The sequence below is a fragment of the Sarcophilus harrisii genome, chromosome 3 (genome assembly GCF_902635505.1).
Source record: "Sarcophilus harrisii chromosome 3, mSarHar1.11, whole genome shotgun sequence".
In the NCBI taxonomy this organism is placed as follows: Eukaryota; Metazoa; Chordata; class Mammalia; order Dasyuromorphia; family Dasyuridae; genus Sarcophilus; species Sarcophilus harrisii.
The window spans coordinates 531,411,502-531,435,603 of record NC_045428.1 but is presented as its reverse complement, the minus strand read 5'-3'; the positions used below and the strand labels follow the sequence as shown (position 1 = coordinate 531,435,603).

The following is a 24,102-nucleotide window of genomic DNA, read 5'->3' as shown; positions in this document are numbered from 1 at the left end:
ATTCCTCATTTTTTCAGATGAGAAAACAGGTTCCAAAGTAACAAAGTTACACAAGTAACTGGAGTTAAGCTGTAGAATCAAAACAAAAAACCAGGACTCTTTTTTTCCCTTTCTTTGTATCCCCCAAAACTTAGCACAGTACCTGGTGCTTAGCAAATGCCAGTTAACTTGCTGACTCTGCATAACCACAATGCCTTTATACAACACTTACTGAGCTGTATAAATATACTGTACCTCTCACCAGGAAGCCCTTTCTCAAGAGTCTTGGACCAGGCTGTATATACAGCATCTCTTGGCCTCAACCAAATTCAATGCTAAGAGGTATATACTGGGATTAGAGCCACTGCTCCAATCTATCACTAATTCTCACATACTCTAAACTTGGTCACTATTAATCTGACCCTTCACATTCAGCCCTAGAATTTTCTGGGAACCCAAAGACTCGTTCTTCCCAGAAGGCAGACAAGCCCAGAGCCTAGGGTGATGAAAGCATCAGGTACCAACCAGTTTTAAAGAATGCGGGCCCAAGACCAGCTGAGTAAAGCAAAATGAGAAACTAAGTAAGTGAATTAGAATTCACCAGGCAACACCTATTAGGGCTGGCCATACCTCATTAACTCCAGGACTGGGACACCATTTGTACCTACCCACAACCTCATGAGGGTACATCTTTCTGTGCCTCAAATACCTGTTAAATAAAAAGGACTTTTCCCCTAAATCCTACAAAAATCATTATCTTCAAACACACACACAATGTGACTGGAAGGAAAAAGTTCTAGACTATCTAAGAAAGCAAAACTACATCTGTGGCCCCTTCCTAGTCCTGCTTTCTTGATGGATGAGAAAGGCAGGACTTATAGAGCTAAAAGGAACAAGAAGGACTGGGATCATTTTCCAGGACAGAGGATGAGATTCCTAATTCCCTCACACTGTCACTTCTCCAACTGGCACCACCTACATACAAAAAGGCTTCCAAGACTTATTCTACTCAGGAAAACACCAACTTCTCCAGATCATACCACATTCAACAGGCCACACAAGATCACCCCATCCACAGATTCATCTGTCCAAAATAAGTCCAATAAGAGAAAGAGAAATAGCAAGACAGATAGCAAGTTATTCCCAAAACAGATTCCCTAACTGCCATGGAATTCTGAGAAATACAGTCTGTTCTTTGGCATTCTAAGCAGCACAAACTAAAGTAACTCTGCAATTAGTCCTTTCCTTAGGAACCTTTGTCTGACCAATCAATAAACAGTTATTAAACACCTACTATATGCCAGAAATTGTGCTAAATGATGGAATAGAAAAAGAACTTACAACATGCAAAAAAAAATATCTATAAAGCAAGCTATATGCAAGATTAACAGGAAATAATAAACAAAGGGAAGGCATTGAAATTAAGGGGGGGAGGGGGGGAGATTAGAGAAATCTTCCATTAGGAAATATTTAGTTAATTATTTCCGATGCTTCCAAGAAAAAATCTAGAATTTGGCATGCAATATAAATAACCACCACCTCACATTTATGAGATACTAGATCTAAAGTTTACACAATATTTTCTTCACAACTCTATGAAGTAAGTAGTGCAAATTTTAATTTATAAGAAAAGGGGCAACTAAGTGTTCTAATGGATAGAATGCCAGGTCTGGCTAAAGACTCATCTTCCCAAATCCAAATCTGTTCTCTGGTACTATCTGACCCTAGGCAAGTCACTTGATTCTGTCTGCCTCAGTTTCCCATCCATAAAATGAGCTGGAGAAAAAACTGCAAACTAATCCAGTATCTCTGCCAAAAAAAAAACCCCATATGGAGTCACAAAGAATCAGGCATGACTGAAACTAAACAACAAATCACAAAGAAGGAAACAAACAACTACACAGAGGCTAGATGAAGTGTCCCTGTTCACACAGCTAATCAGCTTAAGGGCTAGGATTCAAATCTAGTGTCTCAGTGTCCAGATCTAGTACTTTTCCCCTCCTCTACCAGCCTAAGCCCCAGTTCCAAGACACAGCTAATCAAGAATAGCAATCTATGTACCTAGTACTATATAATTAGTACCTGTGGCTTTACAATAACCTGGTTAAAGATGAGGGAGGCAGTTTGACAATAACAAGGCCAAAACCAAAAATTTTAGACCCAGATGTGGAAAAAGTCAAAGCCATATATAAAGATGTAAATAACACAAAAAGGCCTATAGGCAGATTGGGCTAAGGTATAGCAGAGCCAGTTGTAAGCCTAATAAAATAAGCTGCTGTCAATAAAATAAGATTTCAAGCAATGTTTGCCCCATTGTCTTCTATAACAGGGGAAAAAAAAATCTACCTGCTTCTGCCTAAAATTCTACCACCAGCACTTCATTTTTTTTAGCTTAAGGCTAAACTCCCTGATACAATACAGGGAACCTCTTAAAAGAGAATCTTTAGCATGAGGAGTTGAGGTAGTTTTGACCAACTTCACAATCTTAACTCTGCAGGCTACACCCCTAAGTGAACATAATGAAGGAGAACTAGGGATCTGTAGCATAGATGGGTAGGTATTAACACATTAAGAGTCTATTTATAAAGCAATCATAAACTACAATCGAATGTCAAGAGCCTATCTGTTCAAATCAGAGAAGACTTTTCATAATGTTCATTCCTTTTGGAAACTAGAGACATACTACTCTTGGGGAAGAATTTTGAATCCTATTCCAGCAGAGAAAGTTCAGAGCATCAAAGGACAAAATAAGAACCTCTAAATCTCACTCTTCCACGTGAAAACAGCAGTTCTGCAGATCCCACAAAACCAGGAGCTACATTCCTCTTTCATGTTGCTAACAGAGGAAAGTCAGACATCCTAAGATCACCATCAAACCCAGTCCTCCCAACTTTCAGAGCTCAGCATATAAGCAGAGCAAAGATTTAAATGGCCAGGTCAGCTGGTACCATGATTCTAAGAGAACCCCTGTGAAAGTGGAAAGAGAAAAGGAGAAATTATTTTTTCACCCCCTGCACTCATTGCAAAAAGTAAATGAAAAATTTACAAGCCTAGAAAAGAAAACTAGGACGGACACACACACACACACACACACACTCTCTCTCTCTCTCTCTCTCTCCATATATATATACACAACCCAGAATTGTAATGCTCTCCAATCAAGCAGAGAACGGAGCTCTAAGCTCTTCCTTACATCAACCCCCTCACCATAAATCTCACTTTCAGATTGCTCTCAGGGTTGGGTGACTGCTCCCATGGCAAAGTCAAGGGAAAGCCCCAGAACTTGAGCTGACAAGGAAGAAAGCCCTCATGTAAGAGTTGGCCTTCCTGAGAGGCATGGGACATGATCCACCTGAGCTGGTTTCTTTAACCACAAAGCAGACTATTCCTCAAAACTGGCAGTGCTTAAACCCAGTGCAGATGGCTGTCCTAGCTACCGGTCTTTGATCTAAATCATTTCTCCTGGACAAGATCCTGAGACCGAGTCTTGAGCCACAGAGGCAGAGGACCTCTTTTACACCAAACACAAAGCAGTCTGAAGGGCATTAAAAGATGAATCCCTAACAGGTTAGAGATTTCTGGACCCCTGAAAAAGTAGCCAACAAGCTGAGGCCAGAAGGTCATTTCTCTACAGATTTTGGATGACAGACTTAAGGCCGACCTCCCCCCACCCCCACCAACCCAGCGGCAGCCTCCATTTCTCAGCTCCGTGCCTTACCTGCCACTGCGGACTCCTCGGGGCTGGCTCCTGGAGGCTTCTCTCCTTGGCCGTGATGCAGAAGGAGCGCCCATAAGAGCCAGACGGCCAGGCCGGGGGTCACATCCATGGCTGAAGGCTACGCGGCCGGTAAGGGGAGCCTGGACACCCTCTCCTTCAGCATTCGGCCTAACCCGGCCCTCAGCCCACGCCGCTCTCACGCTCTGTGTCCCAAGGCACCTCTGCAGCCCCAAGCTGGGCAGGAAGAGGGCAAGAGGGTGAAAGTCAAGTTTTGGGGATCCTCGTACCCCAAGCCCGGAGAAGATCCCCTGCTAGCTCCGGGCACGCCTCAAAGTCTTGGGGCTTCGCGGTTCCCCCTCGAGTCCTATAACACTATCGGTCGGTCTGTCCTGCCAGCGGCCACTACCGGGAAAGGTCAGGCTCTCCGAGCCGGGGGTGGGGGTATCCGAAGCCAGGCCCCCGTCGCGGTCAGCCTAATTCTGCCAGCAGCGAGCTGCAGCAACGGCTCGGGCGCTCCAACTCCTCGCAGCTGCTCCGGCCCCCTCCCCCCTCCCAAAGCACTTGCCGCTTCCGGAGAGTTTAAGGAGGGAGGGAGGGAGTAGAGAGGGAGCCTGTGGAGGCCGTGTCAGCCGCGTCGCCGCCCGAAACAAGCGATCCCCACCTCCGGACCTGCAAGGCCACCGGGTGCACAAGCCAGCACGATGAACGCGGCGCCAGGGGGCTGGAGGATGCGGGACCAGAGCAACCGCTGCTCCCGACGGATTCTAACCCCCCCGGGGTACTCCGGGATGCCCTCCCGGGCAGAAGGGACTGGACTCAAAGTTCAGGGCGTTCGATCCCAGGGGCCAGCCCTGGCTCAGTCCTCCCAGGGTACACACAGAATGACCAGCAGGCTGGTCAGACAACTGGGTTAGGTGCCCCCCACACACACTTCTCCACCTCGCCTGTCCGGTTAGCCCTGGCGTGGCACCCACCAGGAAGGACAGCAGCAGCCTCCGCTGCAGTCGGCCTCGGGCTTTTGTACAGCCCCAGACCCTTCAGCACCGCGGAGCACAGCACTGACGGGCCTGGCCTTGGACCCGGTGGGCCGGGGCAGCACAGCTCCCGGATCTCAAAGCCCTCCCGGATCCCAGAGCCCTCCCCGAATGGAGCGCAGGCCGGGTAGCCGAGAGAGGGCGGAGGGAAAGGAGCGGGAGTCCCGCCCCTTATGCAAAACTAGCCTATCCTAGGACAAACTAGCACCTAAGCCCCGCCCCCTATCTGCCTATCCGAGCCACTCTCCCCGTATAACCCTGCTCTGGCCAGCCTCCTCCCGGGCAACTACCGGTGCAGCAGGCCTCCCCTGGACAGGCCCTTCTCTAGGCTCCAGCTGTCCGGGCCCCGGATGCCCCTATCCTGCCAAGAAGTGCTCCAGGGATGCCTCTGCCTCCACCACTAGTTTCTCCCGGAGTCCCTTTCTCCCCAGGACCTCCCTCCCACCGACTCCGCACAATGAACCGTTCCCGGGAACCCGCCCCCTTCCCCCTCTACAGTGAATGGGCTCTCCCGCGATAACCGCCTCGTCGTGGGACGGGAAACCGAGAGTTTGCTCCAGTCGAGAACGCCGCTCCCCCGGCGGGGTGCAGGAAATTGTATGTGACGGGATGGGACCGAGTGTGGGGCCTCTTCCTCCCTCCCCTATACCGTATAGGCCGCCACCCAGCTGACAAGAGTTACAACGGTCCGGCCCGGCGCGCGGCCGACGCACGCTCCCGCCCGCCCGCCGGCCGTCCGGTTCCTCAAAGCCTCGCCCACTCCTCCGCACCCCGTAACCAATGAGAGCATGCTTCCTCTCCACCACCGGCCTCAGGGATTATTCACCCATCGTTAGGGCTTCCTAACCAATCGGATCTCATCTCGTTCTCACGAAGACGCCTGCGTGCCAGCGTCCCCTAGTGGATTAGTGGAGGGTTTCAAGCCCAGGCACGTGCCCAACCTGGCTGGGAGAACCCGTTAAATATTATTATCGAAGTTTTCTAGGATAAATAATTGCTAGATGCTAAAAGCAAAAAGTAACTTCTTATTGGAGAGGGCCAATAACACAGGAGCCTCTTCCTTATTGGACGGTGTGAAGAGCAAAGCAAGTAATAAATGAGAAAATGCTTTGAAAACAGATAAAAGTAAAATTCTTTTTTTTTAATTTTTAATAATTAATTTATAATAAATAATAATAAAAATAATTAATTTTTAATTTTAAAAATAATGGAAATACCAGATGATTTCAATAAATTTTTTTAATGTTAAAAAGCAAACTTACAGCGCACTTCACAGATATTCGAGGATAGGATGATTATCAACCAGTTATAATGCTGTAGGGTATAGATTTCCAGGATTCAATTCAGCAAACATACTATTTACTAATAAACTACTATTTACTATGTTTGAGTCACTGGTTTAGGAGCTAGAAAGACAAAGATAAACATGAAGCATCTCCTACCCTCAAGGAGCTTACATTCCAATGGACATGATATAAATGGGATACCGTGGTAGAAATGGCAGTTGTAGTTTAGTAGAATTCACTAGAGATATCAAAATTACGTTTAGATTTCCCGTGCTTCTGCTGAAATTAAGGCCAGCTTTCCTACTAGCTTTAAGTCTTTGAGGAAGATCCCCTTGTTCCCCATAGTCCAGTTTCCTTATTTACAAAATGGGGCTAATAAGGCACTCCTTTCCTCAACCATTGCGAAGTAAATGCTCCCAAAAACATCGCTGTTAAGGTGTAGGGAATTAGTCACAATATTGAATCTTTAGAGATTTTGATGTGAGACTAACAATATGGACAACCTATCTAACTACTTGCCACATTTTAAGAACTGTTTTGTCAGGCAGTTTGTTAGATCAATTTTTTTTTTTTTTAATATCCTTATATCTCACTGAGAAGATTCTAATTTTCTGACTTTATGGACATAATGTTATCCAAAGACAGGAACGCCATCTACTGACATGTGTCCCAACTTTATGCTTTGCTTGATTATAATAATTATTTGTTTTATTGTAAATAAGATAATATAAAAGTACTTTCTAAACCTTAAAGTGTTAGCTATTATTATTGTTAGCTATTAATAATTACAAAAGTTAGTATTTCCATAGTGCTTTAGGGTTTGACAAGCATTATCATATTTGATATTTGTAATCAAAAGATTGTTACAGTTTTCTCTGTGGTTAACAAGTATCAAAGATCTTGTGTGCCTTTATTATAAGTAGGCTACAGCATATTAGCAATGATGATTTTTTTTATGTAAGAAGTTATATATTAACAGGAGTTGATCTACAATTTCAGTGGTATGAAGAGTTCCAGGTGAGGAAATGCCCTCTACAAATGCAGGCTGACAATTGATAGTTTTAGACTTACCTAGAAAATTAGAGGTTAGTGACTTACCCAGACTGGGACAAGTCAGTATAGGTCAGAGGCAGCCCTTGAACCTAGATCCTTCTGGCTTTTAGGTCAGCTCTTTATTCACTAAACCATACTGTGTAAAGAACATCATATGGGATACATGGGTTCAGAATAGGATATTCTAATTTTGCATCAAAAGAGAGAAAACAGATGGACTGAGTGCTGCAAAGGAATCTACAAAATGCTAAAGAAAATCCTTCTGTATTAAGAGCTTAAGGGAAGATAAAGATAAGAATCCCACAAATGAGAATTCAAAGAGGGGTTAAGATTTGCACTAATAATGCAGGTATCCAAAATGAGATTAATTATTGAAGCATACCTTTATAGGGAGAATCAGAAAGCTGCCATTCTAAGAACTGCTTCCAGTCTTTGACTATAGGGTAATGTGGTGCCCCCTGGTGCCCAAAGCACCAAAGTCAAAGCTCTGACAACTGGAAAAAAAATTTAAGTCTGAAGGCTCCTTATTGAACACCTTATTCCTTAGTTTATCACAGAATTTTGCATCCTGGGCCAATTTTATTCATCTTAACTTTTGTCTTGCCATTGGGTTTCAATGATTCTGTAAGAGAGCAAAACTGACAACTTTGTGCAGCTCTGCCAATTTTGCACAGTTTTGTCTCACTTATATCCAATTCTCAAGTCAATAGGTCACTTTCATGATGTCATTGGTCCTTTTTGAGAACAAAGGATGAAAAACAACCATCATATAATTAATAGAATCATAGGATTTAGAACTGTAAAGGACCTTAGCTATCACCTAGTAAAATATCCTCATTTTTAGATATGAGAAGAGACTAAGCCCACAATAAAATGACTGTTAGACTATGGCATACAGTTGGATGGGCAATCCATGGAATCTATCCGAATTAATATTTGTATCTTGAATAGGCACTGCATATAGATAATCAACTTAGCTTAGCTGGACATTTTTGGAGATAAAAGAAAAGCAAAATAAACTTGTGCCAGATCTTCAAGGCAAAAGTTTATGGTTTCTACCAGAACTCTCTATCTTTTTACCAATATTTTTACCAATCTCTCTGCTTCAAAACAAAGGCCCTTCCCTTACACTTCAGGGTAGAAGACAGGAAAGAGCATAGTTCAGTCAAATAAGCGCTGAATTTGAAGTGAAAGATTCTGAATTCAAATCATATGTGTCAATTCCTATTCATGTGACCTTGGGCAACTAAACCTATCTAGAATTCAGTTTTCTTGTTTGTAAAAAGAGAACTGACTAAAAATGATGCACGATGTTCATCTCCAGACAATAGAAATGATGGACTCAAAATGCAAAATGAGACATACGTTTTTGGGCAAGGCCAATGTGGAAATCTGATTTGCTTGACTATATATATATATATATATATATATATATATATATATATATATATATGTTTTTAAATGAGGACATTTTATTAGATGATCTATGAGATTCCTTCTAGTTCTAAATCTTACCATCCCATAATTGTGGTTCCCAGTCTCCCTTATCACCCCTTCTAGTGTCATTGTCAGGAAATTCTCCCTTGGGCCTAACTCAAATTTTTCTTGCAAAAGTCTGAGTCAATTCTGGATCAGAGCAAGCCACACTAGATCATAGAAAAAACTTTCCTATATACCTGTCTTCTTCCTACTCAGTCTCCTAAACAGGAATTTCAAGCAAAGAAGGAAGTAGTGACCAAGGTAATAAAAAGTAAATCTTTCATTCCCTTCCAAGTATCCAGGTTATCAGCATCATCACCCCATCTCAAATTGCTTTTCCACAAGAGACAGTGTCCAAAGCATCTTTTTTATCTCTTCCCCACTAAGACCTAGCACAGGACTTTCTGTACACAATAGCTAACTTAGAAAATATTTGCTAGAAAAACAAGGTTGCTTCATGGTTCTATCCTATGGGTTTTCCCCCTTCCCCAAGTTCCTAACTCCCTCATTGGAATGCCCTTAAGGACCAAGTCTGATCCCACCACAATCAGGAAGCCTTCCTTAACCATTATGGCTAATAGTGATCTCTTTCTTCTTTAAAAATAAAAACTCACTCCTATATAGGGCAGTTGTCAAGCACTTTTGCATCCACCATCTCACTTAATTTTTACTTTTCTTTTTTGGAAGAATTTAATTCAGTAAACATTAAATAAACAGCTACTGTGGAAGATGCTTGGTTCAGCTCAGGGGTTACAATTAGAAAAAAATGATACATATACTGTCTATAAGCAGTTTATAATTTAATAGAGCAGATCTTGGGTTTTTTTTTAAAAAATACTTTATTTTCCCCAGTTTCCCCATGTAAAACAAGTTTTTAAACATTTGTTTTTAAAACGTTCAGCTCCAGATTCTCTCCCTTCCTCCGTTCTCACCCATCCCATTAAGAAGGAACATGTTAAGTCATGCAAAACATTTCCAAAAAAGTCATGTTGTAAAAGAAAATAATAGATTTCTCCCAAAAAAAACCCTCAAAAATAATGTTAAATGTTAAATGTTTAAAAAAAGGTATGCTTTAATCTGTACTCAGACACAATCATTTCTTTCTCTAAGTATGGTTAGCATTTTTCATCATAAGTCAGAGTTGTTTTGGACCATTGTGGAGAATAGCAAAGTCATTCACAACTGATCATCTTACAATATTGCTATTACTGTGTACACTTTGCATGAATTTATGGAAGTCTTTCCAAGTTTTTCTGAGAGCATCTTTAGAACAAGGTCTTTTTTAGCTTTTCTTTTTGTATTCTGGACCCCATCTTTGGCAGTCTGGTAAAGTCTGTGGACTTCTCAGAATATGTTGTAAAATTCATAAATTAAAACATAGGATTAAAAAGGATACTAAATATATTTACATATAGTTTTCAAAAAATTGAGTACTAAAGGACTGAACCTTTAGTAGTTGGATGAACTCTATGCACTTCTCAGAATGTGTTTTAAAATTCATAAAATACAGATGATTATAAATATATATTTATTTATTTTAATATATAAAATATAATATATACAATATATTATTTATAATATATGTATAATATATATGTATAATATTGTATAGTTATATTATATTTAATTATATATGATTATATAATATAATATTAAAATATAATTATGAAAATATTTTACAATCATAAACCTCAGGTAAAGAATCCTAATAGTAGTAGTAGTGATAGTAGTAGTAACAGTAGCAATAGCAATATCTAGCATACATAGTGGTTTAAACAATTTACAAATATCTCATTATATCTTCAATAATTCTGGAAGGGTGGTGCCATTTTTACAAATCAAGAAATTGAGGCTAACAGAGGTTAAGTAATTTACCAACATCATTAATGAGTAGACTGGTCTGAATGTGGTGAGACTAGACTTGGTTCTCAAAGTTAATAAGTAGTCTAAGACCAGATCTAAATGAAGGTCTTCCTAACTTGAGGTCCAGGGTTCTATCCATTGAGTGACCTAGATGCAAGTACAAGATTATATATATATATATATATATATATATATATATATATATATATATATATGTTTCATATTATTCAAAGGGAAATAAAGGCAAATGAGGGATAATTCAGGTGATTTGACTAAAAAAAAAATTGTATTAAGTACCTACTATGTGCCAGGCACTGTGTTATGCACTAGGAATACAAACACTAAAGTGAAACAGTCTATACCCTCATGAAGCTTACATTCTAATGATAGAGACAACATGTAAAGGGGAATAGTGGCCAGGAAAAAGAGTCTTTGTATGAGGAGTCACAAAAACGTTGACTGGAGACAAAAATCAAAAATCAATTGATTAGTATGCCCTATTCCAGAAGCAATGGTAAGGCTGTTTTGTTTTTGTTTTGTTTGTTCTCTGAGGGGAAAAAAGGAGGGGGTGATGAGGTCTAATCCATTGAATAAGGATTCATAAAAAGAAGTTTCTCTTGGAAGTGAGGGGATGGAAACCAAGTATCTTTTCTTCCTCACCACCCATTTTCCCACATTGACCAGGTAATAACTTTGTTGTCTTTGAAAGGTTAGAAATTTAACCGTGCCCATTAGCAATAATTATATTCCCAAGGCCCCAGTGGATGATAGCAACATCTGTATCAGAACCTGAGAGACACACTGAAGACAATCTAGAAACACAAAAGAAAGACAGTTTCAAGAAAAGAGCTACACCTAAGGAAAGCATCCATCATAAGTAGTCCAAGGAAGAAAAAGAGTTATCAGGATTATGAGTTTGCCCCTTGACTGCAAGTGGTATCTTAGTGTGAGTCCATTCTTCCCAAGAAATTTGTTAGCGCAAAAACAGAGTGAGCCTCCACTTTGGGAGTATGTTTCTGTAACAATTGCCTTTGCTATACTTGCACATATCCTTTCAAAAGCAAATTAACTCTGCCTTATAATCAATTGAAAGCATACCAGATGGATCATGATCAACAGTTTAAGAAATCCCACAAGCTTCAGGGTTACCCCTAAAATTCTGAGGGGAGAAGTACTCAGCCACTATTTGGGGATCCAAACTGCCGATGCAAATGGGATTTGGGGAAGTAGCTCTGAAAGGGGAGGCAGAAAAAGAGTTAAGTGGCAACGGGGCAAATGGCAAGATTCCAAGAATGGCTAAATGAAATATAAAAAATACAGTCTTGTTATGGTGTCATTTCAGCTGTCTCTTCATGACTCCGTTTGGGATATTTGTGGCAAAGATACTGGAGTGGATTGCCATTTCAACTAATTTTATAGATAGGAAACTGGAAAAATAGGATTAAATGACTTGCCCAGGGTCACACAACTAATAAATATCCAAAATCAGATTCAAACTCATAAAGATGAGTCCTCCCTCCTGATCCCAAGCCCAGTGCCAGGTCCACTGCACAACTTGGCTACCTAAGCAAGGCCTGGAATCAGCTAAATACAGTGAATTAGGAGAGTTTGCACTTAAGCACATAACAATGAGGACTGATCAGAGTTAAGACAATGATAAGGGAAAGTGTTTAAATGGTAATGTAGGAAGTCTCCATAGAAGAGGTGATACCTAAACTAGGGCTTTAAGGAAGAAATGAATTTCAGATGGCAAAGGAAAGAAGAGAATAAATTCTCTTTTATGGGATAAGTGTATGAAGTAGAAAGGGGCAGGATAAGATTAGAAAATAACAGGCTATCCAGCATAGCTGAAGTATAGAATGAATAAAGGGGAATAAGATAAAAGAAGCATGAGTTGGAGGCAAGTAATAGGACAAATGCAAGACTAGCATTAAAGGCAAGGCTAAGAACAGGAAATTACTAATGGATCAAGAAATGATGTGGTCCAAAATGTGCATTAGGAAGATTCTTTTAACAGCTATATAAATGATGTATTGGGATATACAAGGTGTTGGTTGAAGATTAGCTAACAGCTTCAATGTAAGGGCTTGCCAAGCTCTTTTCAGGACTACTTATCCTCCATTGGTGTCTACCTGTCAACCAGTTCTCACTTGCAGCTCCAAGAAGCTATAGCATGCACAATGGTCATGACCAGTAAAAGCATCTTGGCAGATGGGCTAAACCAGTTTGAGGGTAACTCATGAGCCTCAAATCCACAGATGAGTTAAGGGGGTGTCTATCTCAAGCATTATGAAGACTTTGCCCAGCAGAATAGGAAAATGATTGCAATTTGTTGCAATAGGCCATGAAGACAGAGGAAGCAGGTAGTGGGGAGTGCTTAGAGCTTGATTAGACAGCAAAGACACCAAAGTCATTCACTTCATCCTGAATCATCCCCAGTTTTCTTGATTTTTGTCTTGCCATTGAACTCTGATGATTCTGGAAGAGAGAGTGAGGCTGACAACTTTGTACCATTCTGGTTCACTTAAATCCAATTCATGTACAACATTACTGTTGTTATTTTACTACACTACTAATTCACCAACCTTGGAGGTTCTGTGGCAACTAACAAGTAATAAAGCAATAAGTACAGATATATTAGGAGCTATAGTTTCAACCCTACATATAGGCAGCCCAGTCATACTAGACTTAAGCAGCAGTGAGATATGGCAGCCCTCTGGATGTCTGAGCAGCTTTTTTTTTTTTTTTTTTTTTTAAGGATTATAGTCACTTTCTAGCATGAGGAAGGAAGGAGCTAGAAAAGATGCTTTAAAAATTGTCTGTTTTACCAATCCTGACTTGCTTGCCATGACAGACAAGAATCTCACACTGAGGTCAAAACACAAGAAAAGTGCAAAAAAGTTTGAGAAGATGATTCCATTCACCACTGGCACGTGGAATGTGTATGTGTGTATACACCCATACCCACACTCACCTCCCACACATACTACACACACACACACACACTCATGAACAATATGAAATCCAATAGACCTGAAAGACAAATGACTCTTGTGAGAGAAGTAAGCAGATATCATGTCTAAATAGCATCCCCAACCATATAGTGATTAGCAAATGAAGACCAACTTACTGAAAGTGAAGCTGAATTTTCCTTTTTTTTTTTTTTTTTTTTTTTTTTTTTTGGAGTGACTCTCTGATGAGGAGCACTGTGAAGCTGGCATTAGTTTACAATCAGATCTAATCCAGCCAGCAAGTTTGTAAGCCTCCCCAGAGAAATAAACAACAGGTTTATGACAATGTGACTGCTACTTGAGCAAAATCCCATGCTGCCATCATCAGTGTTTATGCTTCTACCATGATGAAGTCTAATGAAGTCAAAGAGAAATTTTATGAAGACTTGGAGTCCCTTATCAATGTTCTGAAAGAGGATAAAATTGTAATTCTGGGTGACTTTAATACCAAAATAAGCATAGACTATCAGACATTGCAGAGAGTCATTAGGAGAAGTGGAGTTAAAAACAGCAACTTACTATTTACTACTGCAATGGTCACTTACTACTGAAGACTTATGCATTTCATGACCTTCCCATCACCAATGCAGTTTTCCATTTATCTAAATTCAACACAACATCAGGATTGCATCCTCTGGATACCATTGACATTTAATAGACTATGTCATTGTAAAAAGAAGAGACAGGATGTGAGAATGACAAAAATGATGTAAGGCACAGAGTGCTAGACCATAAATTTATCCTCTCCAACCTAAACATTCACATTCGACAAATGTGACAGACCCAATAAAAAATAAAAACAAAATCCCAATAACAACAACAAAAACTGTTAGAAGATTCAACATCAACAGATTAGAGAGCTTCTCCGTGCCTGACTTAGAGGAAAAGCTGAATCAGTATACAGTTAGCAACAGTGGGGCAGAAAAGAAGTAGGCAGCTTTCAGAAACTTGGTATACAGCTCTGCATTTAGTCATCTGGGCCAGAAGACTTACAAACATAAAGACTGATTTGATTAAAATAATAGGGAAATTCAGAAGCTGCTAAATGAAAAATAATAACTCCATAGGGCTTACCATTAGGATCATTCATCATTCTCTAAGAATGCAGCATTTAATTCCATCAAAAGTAAAGTGTGACCAGGAGAATATTATACACAGCAACAACAAGACTGTGTGGCAATCAATTCTGATGGACTTGGCTTTTTTTCAGCAATGAGATGATTCAGGCCAATTCCAATAGATTTGTGATGGAGAGGGCCATCTGCATCCAGAAAGAGTCTATGGGAACTGAATATGGACCACAACATAGTATTTTCATCATTTTTTGTTGTTGTTTGCTTGCTCTTTTTTTTCCTTCTTGATCTGATTTTTCTTGTGCAACATGATAAATGTGGAAATATGAATAGAAGAATTTCACATGTTTAATATATATTGGATTACTTGCTGTCTAGGGGAGGGGTGGGGGGAAAGGGAAAGAGAAATTTGGAACACAAGGTTTTGCAAGGATGAATGTTGAAAATTATCTTTCCATATATTTTGAAAATAAAAAAGCTATTGTTTAAAAAAAAAAAAAAAGCTTAGAGAGAGGCAGAATTCTTGGCTTAGTAAGAAGGCAGATTAGATAGTTTCACACTGATAGTAATAATCGAAGTGCTTCTATGATCCCTAAAAGTGGACCAAAGACTTCAGGTGTATCTCAACTATTTAGCAATAATGGAACTATACTGATCATGAGAAATGGTCTGACAGCTTCCATAGTGTTCTCAACAGACCCTCATCAACCAATGCTGAAGCACTGGCCATATACCTCAAGTGGAAATCAATCTCTCTCTAGCTAAACTTCCAACTGAAGAAAAGTATGTAATGCCATTAGGCTTCTATTATTTGGCAAATACCTGGTGCTTATCCCAGCACCCATCCCAGCAGAAATCTATAAGGCATGTAAAAGCTAACTAACTGAAATCTTTCAGATTATATAAAAGGAGGCAAAAAAAATTTTTTTCCACCAGGAAATGAAATATATCTCATCATCCCTCTCTACAAAGGAAAAAGAAACAGGTTGTTTTTTGACAATCACACAGGCTGGAGGCAGGTGGTGGGGGGAGGTGGTATGGGAAGGAGAAGGAGATAGCTCTCAATTAGCACTGGCAAGATTCTTGCCAGAGTCTGCCTTAATCAACTGATCTGGAAGATTTTCATCTACCCAAGAGTGAGTGAGGCTTCAAAAAAGGCTAAGGAACAGTTGATGCAGTGTTCACTGCCTGATAACAATAGAAGAAATGCCAGTAGCAGAAAAAAGGTTTTTCTACAACATTCATCAAGCTGACCATGGTCTTTGATACTGTCAACCATGAATGCTTATGGAAGATCATGACAAAATTTGGTCACTCAAAGTTCAACAGTACTGTATTCCAATTTCATGATGGCATACTTGCACTATTCTGGATAAAGGACTATGTTCTTAAACTTTCCCATTTGTCAATGGAGTTAAGCAGGGCTGTGTGTTTGATCTCATGCTTTTTAGAATTTTTCAGCAATGTTATCAGATAGAGAGACCTTCCCTTCTGAAGGTAATGTCACAAATCCACTCCCAATCACCTAGCCACAAGGTTTCTGATTTCCTCCTAAGAGCCAGTCTCGGTTGTCTGCCACCTAGTGAGCAATAGTGTCTGAGTTGCTTTTCCAGCCCTATTTGTTATCACCTGGCAGCTGCTTATTCTGCTTGCTGCCTCAGTGGCTAGCTAGAAAATAACAGCTAGCTTTATATGACATAGCAAAAGCAGAAGAGGAGGCAAAAAGATCCCTGGGCTTCAATCCTAGTCCCATTCTCCACCCTATCCCTAGCCCCCATTTCTACTAATTGCAGCAGGCTAACATTCTCAGAGCACTAAGTGGTATTGTGATCACACAGGTGGCCAGACAAACCAGCTTAGCCAGCATGGTTTAAGTGCTTATTACAAGCAACACAGACTGTGCCAATCAGCTGGGACTTTTTCTCCAAGCAAGTTAGTGATAGGAAGAACCTTAGGGATAAGTCAGATGGAGGGAGGGTACAGCTTTGCCGAAGGTTATAAATAGCTTGTTAAGGGCAGAGCTGGAGCTCAAACTCAGATCTCCCAACTCTCAGGCCAGTTAATTTCTCTTGCCTTTCTTCTGATCAAGCTCTAACTATTCTTATCTATCTTTGGCATTTCAAATTACACACTTTGCTGATTTTTGAAGGAAAAGTAATTGGGATGGAAAGAGGGATGGGGGAGAGAGGAGGGGATATAGCTGTTCATCTAATTCATTACAGTTTTTAAGTCTGTGTCTTTTGTACCTATAAACACTGCACAGTCCAGATACATATTAACATATACATATGGATATGCAAATCTCTACACACATAGACACATACAAATTTATATATGTATGTATCTATTTGGGGAGATAGTGGCATGAAGTGCTTAGGACAGGTAGATATGGGGATTGCAAAGGCCCTTCACCTGGCATATAAAGTATTCATAAGTATTGAAAAAGAGAGAGAAGAGAAGGAGACAAAGAGGAGATCACCTTAGAGAAATCATGGGTTCCTCCTCCTCTTTGGAGATCTTGAAGCAGATACTAGGCAATCACTCAGACATAATACAATGAGGATTCTTTTCATATATGAGTTAGACTAGATGGCCACTGGGATCCTTTCTGAGATTCTATTATAAAGGTGGGAGGGGCTGAAATCACATACTCCCTGAAATGATCAAGACCAGATCATTATATACTTCAACAACAATACTATATGATGACCAATTCTGATGGACCTGGCCATCTTCAGCAATGAGATGAACCAAATCAGTTCCAACAGAACAGTAATGAATTGAACCAGCCACAACTAGTGAAAGAACTCTGGGAAAAAGAGTATGAACCACTACATACAATCCCTCTATTTTTGTCCTCCTGCATTTTTTATTTCTTCACAGGCTAATTGTACACTATTTCAAAGTCTGATTCTTTTTGTACCGCAAAATAACTGTGAGGACATGTATATTTATATTGTATTTAATTTACACTTTAACATATTTAACATGTATTGGTCAACCTGCCATCTGGGGGAGGCGATGGGGGGGAAGGAGGGGAAAAATTGGAACAAAAGGTTTGGCAATTGTCAATGCTGTAAAATTACCCATGCATTTAACTTGTAAATAAAAAGCCATAATAAAAAAAAGAAAAAAAAGAAAAATTAAATGAGTGAGAAAAAAAAGATAAAGTTACTGAAAATTAGGCAAAAGCCCCTATTTAATAAAATATTAATAAGATCAACAGGTAAAGGTAAATTAGTAAAGAGTCACAAGGGATTTTTGAATGTCTATTCCTTCCATAACATTTTGCTATGTGTGTTTTCATCTAATTAAAAATCAGGGTTTAAACACATTAAAATGTATTAAATAAGACAAAATTATATGAGTTTCTTCAATTAAAAAAAAAAAGAAATCACATACTCCCCTCATAGTTCTGATACTTTTGTTAAGTGAGGACCCATAAAGATGTGTTGAGAGAAAAACATGTGAACAAGACCTGAACATCTCAGATATTGCAACTAGATCTGACAGGAAATCTGTTCAGATTAATAGAAATTTGCTCACATACTGCAATTTAATCCACAGTATAGCAGATTAACTCAGAATTCAAAACCTTGCTTTTAGCAGTGAAGAGAATCTGGAGCACCTGGAATCTCAGCATCTAGAAATGGAAAGAAACTTCTTGGCCAGAACCAGAAAAGTAATTGATTGGGGCCAGAATAATAGAGTGCTTTAGTTTTGATCTTGGTCTTTTCCTTCCCACCCATCTCCACTTCTTGTCCCAAGGAGGATCTTAGGCATTTCAGAGTACTATATATATATTTTTTCTTTTTACCAGTATTCAAGTAGGGTCCCTGAGACAGCAACAACTGATAAATTGTCTACATCTAGCCAAAGACAGATTGGATGCAGTGATGGATGGCAAATTCACTAGAAGTGTATAACTGGATGCCACAGATATTTTAAAGGGAAGAAAAGGTTTATGTTTATATAGACTGTACCATTGAAGTAAATATCTGTTTCTAAAACTAATTAAATTCTGCCTGATTGATATTAACTGATAATCATGGAAAAAACATATACTGTAAGGCTCTAGTGCTAAAAAATATATTCTCTAAACCCTGAGAATTAATCATAAGGCCCTGAATGGATGTAATAGCTGCCCTCTGGGTACTGTCTGTTGCTTCTAGCAGGGTTTAGCAGAAAAGCTCTGTAGTCTGTATTTACATTGTGAAAAAGAGAACAAGGAGGGAGTAACATCTGAGAAGCCAAAGGAGAGGGTATCAGGAAAGCAGAGGATGACAAGAGTATAAGATGTTACAGAAAGGTCAAAGAGAATGAGAACTGAGAAAAGGCCACTGGATTTGGCAATTAAGAGGATCCGGTGAATTTGGAGAGAGCAATTTCAACAGAGTGGTTGGGACAGAATACCACATAGCACAGAGTTGAACAAGTGGGTGGCAAGAACAAATAGAGACTACTTTTCCCTAATTTTATTATAGCTTGAGGAGATGACAGGATTAAGGTGATGATTTTTTTTAAGAAGAGAATACATTAGGTATTTTATATGCAAAAAGACAGGAATCAATTAAGAGAAAGCTGAAATGGCAGATGGAAGAAGATCCCAGGAGGAGAAAAAAGGGACCAAGATAAAGGGCTCAAGTACAGGAGTCAGTCACTTTATTTATTTATTTTTTTTATTTAATAGCCTTTTATTTACAGGATATATGCATGGGTAACTTTACAGCATTAACAACTGCCAAACCTCTTGTTCCAATTTTTTACCTCTTACCCCTCCACCCCCTCCCCTTGATGGCAGGATGACCAGTAGATGTTAAATATATTAAAATATAAATTAGATACACAATAAGTATACATGAGTCAGTCACTTTATTGTCTGAAATGAAGAAAAAAGGGAGAGGATGGGTGGAAACAGTATTTAGAACTCAATTTTTTTTAAAGAAACAAACATTAAAAATTGTTTTTTCACATAAATTGGAAAAAATACAAAATTTTCAAAAGGAATGAAAGAAAGAAAGGAGAAAAGAACAAACAAACAAAAAAGAACAAAAGTTCATGTCCACTGACATGGGCAGCTGGATGTGACAGAATTTTGTGAGGAGTCTGGCCAGAAGAGCTCTCATATTTTGACTAATCATAAGTGATTCCAGTGATTTACATTCATCTTTGGGACAAATGGTTATTTATATAATTTCTATTCAGTTTCTCTCCTTTGAATAAAACTTTCTGGGGCATAGTATGAAATAAAAAAGAAAGGAAAAAAGCTGCTTAGAGGGCTGAAAATCTAAGTTACTTAACCTGGGTCAACACAGTCAGGCAATCAATAAACATTTATTAAGTACCTACTATGTGCCAGGTATTGTACTAAGCCATAAAGATACAAAAGGGCAAAAAGATTATCTCTGCCCTCAAGGAAATCACAATCAAATGAGGGAAACAATAAGCAAGTTATACTGAGGTTAAATAGGACATAATTAAAAGAGGGAAGGCACTGGAATTGAGGGGCTGAAAAGATCTCCAATGAAACTTTAGTTGTGACATAAAGGATGCAGGGAAGCCAGGAGGTAGAGATGAGGAAAGAAAGCATTTCAGGCATAGGGGATAACCTGAAAACTAAGAGAGAGTATCTTGTTCAAGATACAGGAAAGAAACCCAGTGTCATTGGATTGGAGAGGACTTATCATGCACTAAAAAGACTGGAAAGATAATAAAGAACTGTGTTATGAAGGACTTTGAATGTCAAAAAGAGCATTTCATGTTTGATTCTGGAGGTAGCAAGGAGTCACTGGGGTTTAATGAGTAGAGAGAATGATATGGTCTTACACTTTAGGAAAATCTCTTTAGTGACTAAATAATGAACTGGAATGAGAAGAGACTTGAAGCAAGCAGACCTATTATCAGATTATTGCAAAAGTTTCAGGGAATGAGTGTCTGTTCCATAATGAGAGAAGGGGACATAATTGAGAGATAGTAGAAAGGTAAAATTAATAGGCTTCTTGTAGTGGCCAGAAACTGGAAACTGAGTGGATGCCCATCAATTGGAGAATGGCTGAATAAATTGTGGTATATGAATGTTATGGAATATTACTGTTCTGTAAGAAATAACCAGCAAGACGATTTTAGAAAGGCCTGGAGAGACTTACATGAACTGATGCTGAGTGAAATGAGCAGGACCAAGAGATCATTATATATTTCAACAACAATACTGTATGATGATCAATTCTGATGGACATGGCTCTCTTCAACAATGACATGAATCAAATCAATTCCATTTGTTCAATAATGAATAGAACCAGCTACACCCAGGGAAAGAACTCCGGAAAATGAGTATGAACCACTATATAGCATTTCTAATCCCTCTGTTTTTGAATGCCTGCATTTTTTATTTCCTTCACAGACTAATTTTACATTATTTCAAAGTCTGATTCTTCTTGTGCAGCAAAATAACTGTATGGATATGTATACATATATTGTATTTAACATATACTTTAACATGTATTGGTCTACCTGCCATCTGGGGGAGGGAGTGGAAAGGAGGGGAAAAATTAGAACAAAAGGTTTTGCAACTGTCAATGCTGAAAAATTACCCATGCATATATCTTGTAAATAAAAGGCTATAATAAAAAATTAATAGGCTTCAGCAATGGAATAGCTATGGAAAGGGGGAAATAATGAGAAGTTGAGTTTGACATGTAAGTTGAAAGCCTAAGGGAATAGGAGTAATAAGTAAATTAGGATATGGGGAGAGGATTTAAAGAGGAAAATAATGAATTCTGTTTTGGACATATTAAGTTTAAGATGTCTACTATCTGAAAGGCAATTGGAGATCTGAGATTAGAGGGACAGGTTAGGGTAGAATAGTTAGACTGAGAATAATGAGCAGATTTTCAGCAGTTCATTGACCCAATGCAATCCTAATAAACTTAGGATGGAAAACACTTCCAGAGAAAGAACTATGATGACTGAATGTAAAACAACACATCTTATGTTCATTTTTTTTCTTCTGTTTTTTTTCCTCTCATATTTTTTCCCTTTTATTCCGATTTTTCTCTTCCAACCTAATTCATAAGGAAATATGTAAAAAAAAAAAAATTTGAATGTACAAATATTACAAAAAAAGTTTTTCTACATGTAACTGGGAGAAATAAATTTAAAAAAACACAAAGGGAATAATCAGCAGAGAAGTGGCATTTAAATCCATGGGAACAGATGAAATCACGAAGTGAAAGAGTATAGGGAAAAAGAGAAGTATACCCAGTACAGCTCTCTGTGGATACCCATGATTAGAGGGCATGATCTGGATTAGTTCCAGCAAAGACAGGAGAAATTGAATAAATAGGAGGAGAATGGTGTCCTGAAAACCTATAGAGAAGAGAATATCAAAGAGGAAAGAGTAATCAATTGTCAAAGACTGAAGAAAGGTGAAAAAGAATTGGATTGTATGAATTGATTTGACAAATGAGAAATCATTGGTAATTTTGGAGAAAGCAGTTTCAGTAAAATGATGATGCCTGAAGCCAAATTATAAGGGGTTAAGAAGAGAGTGAGAACTCTCAGATTGGCTAAATTGGCAGGAAAAGATAATGATGAATGTTTGAGGGGATGTGGGAAAACTGGGACACTGATACATTGTTGGTAGAGTTGTGAACTGCTTCAACCCATTCTGGAGAGCAATTTGTGCAAAGGGCTATCAAACTGTGCATACCCTTTCACCCAGGACTGTTTCTACTAGGCCTGTATCCCAAAGAGATCATAAAGGAGGGAAAAGGACCCACATGTGCAAAAATGTTTGTGGCAGCCCTCTTTGTAGTGGCAAGGAACTGGAAACTGAGTGGATGCCCATCAATTGGAGAATGGCTGAATAAGTTATGGCATATGAATGTTATGGAATATTATTGTTCTATAAGAAATGACCAATGGGATGATTTCAAAGAGGTCTGGAGACCTCTGGCATGAACTGATGCTGAGTGAAATGAGCAGAGTGAAATGCCACAAGATTATACAACAATCAATTCTGATGTCCGTGACTTTTCAACAACGAGATATTTTAGGCAATTCCAATGATCTTGTGATGAAAAACGCCATCTACCCCCAGAGAGAGGACTGTAGGAACTGAATGTGCATCACAACATAACATTCTCACTCTTTTTGTTGTTGTTTGCTTGCATTTTGTTTTCTTATTCATTTACTTTCTTTTTTTTTTTTTTTTTTTGATCTGATTTCTCTTGTGCAGCAAGAGAATTGTAGAAATGTATAGAGAAGAATTGCACATGTTTAACATATATTGGATTACTTGCCAACTAGGGGAGGGGATGAGGGAAGGGAGGGGAAATTTGAAACACAGGTTTTGCAAGAGTCAATGTTGAAAAATTATCCAGACATATATTTTGAAAATAAAAAGCTTTAATTTAAAAAAGGAGTGCATACAGCCAAAAAATTTAAAAACAAAGAAGAGAGTAAGAGGAGAAAGCATGGAGACACCAACTATCACTGGCAGTTTCAAGGAGTTTAGTCTTAAAGAACAAAAGAGATACTGAACTGGTTAGCAGGGATGAAAAGATCAAGTAACGGGTTTTTCTATTAGGATGTTGCAGAAGTAGGACACAAATCATTAATGAGACTGTTAATGCCACCAATGATAAAGAAAGATGCTGGGAAAGATAATTATTGATAATGTTGAAAATATGGGAGAGTGAAAGAGGTTCAGCAGAATGTGATATTAAAATAAGATGGCGTGAATTCAAAGAAGAAAGTTACTAAATGATAGTGGTATAGGGAGAGGAAGTCATTGTGGGGAACAGGGAGTATGCCAACTCCCCTTTCTGGCCTTGTGAGTAGGGGAGGTGGTGAGTGACATGAAAGGAAGTTAAATTGAGAGATCAGATGAAAGCCTTTTGTAAACCTGAAAATATTAAAGAAATAGGGACAGCTAGTAGGCGTTGTAGATAGAGCACCAGCTCTGAAGTCAGGGGGACTTGAGTTCAAATCTGACCTCAGATATTTAACACCTCCTATCTGTGTAACCCTGGGCAAGTCACTTAACCCCAATTGCCTCAGCAAAAATTAAATATATATATAAATATATATATATATATATATATATATATATATTAGAGAAATGAAAGATGTTATTACCATTACTTTCAGTATGAGAAATGGGGAAGGCAAATAAGGAGATCTTGCTTCACTGAAAATATATTTCTGCTGGGTGAAGGATTCTGACAGTCAGAGTTGGGAGGGAAGGGCCCTCCAGTTGTAGGTGTACCTAAAGGTAAAAGGACCAGAGATTACCACAAGATGTATCTAGAGCAACAGCAGTTGTACAGTTTGCCTGGAACACAGAATAGTAGAAAGCTAAAGATGAACAGCAGAGGCAGACTCTGAAGGGCATTGAATACCAGGTAAAAGAGTGGTGTTGTATTTTCTAGGTAATGAAGATTTCTGAATCCAGAAGTGAATGGAGTGGTAAGACCTTATTTTAGATATGAGTTCCATCTTCCTTCCTGAAATGATTATTTAAAAAGGAAAGACAAGGTCTGAAGTTCTGGTAGGCACTGGTAATGTTGAGGATAGGGTAGTGAACAGGAATATCAGAAATACTTG

General features: G+C 39.0%; 1 protein-coding gene across 8 annotated transcripts in view; it reads right to left on the bottom strand.

Annotated features, from left to right (window-relative positions):
* The window catches only part of STIM1 (stromal interaction molecule 1), a 235,646-nt gene extending 230,021 nt beyond the window's left edge, over positions 1-5,625 (bottom strand). For 3 of the 8 annotated variants that reach the window (XR_004233296.1, XM_031962035.1, XM_031962037.1), the window contains exon 1: positions 3,698-5,622. Coding sequence is in view for 6 of the 8 variants with exons in the window: in XM_031962035.1 (XP_031817895.1) it covers positions 3,698-3,806 (109 nt within the window). In the remaining 2 variants the exon portion in view is untranslated. Of the gene's footprint in view, positions 1-3,697 lie in introns of all 8 variants that reach the window. The other 5 variants (XR_004233295.1, XM_031962039.1, XM_031962036.1 and 2 more) reach the window with 5 other exon arrangements.
* Between the last annotated feature and the right edge of the window lie 18,477 nt (positions 5,626-24,102).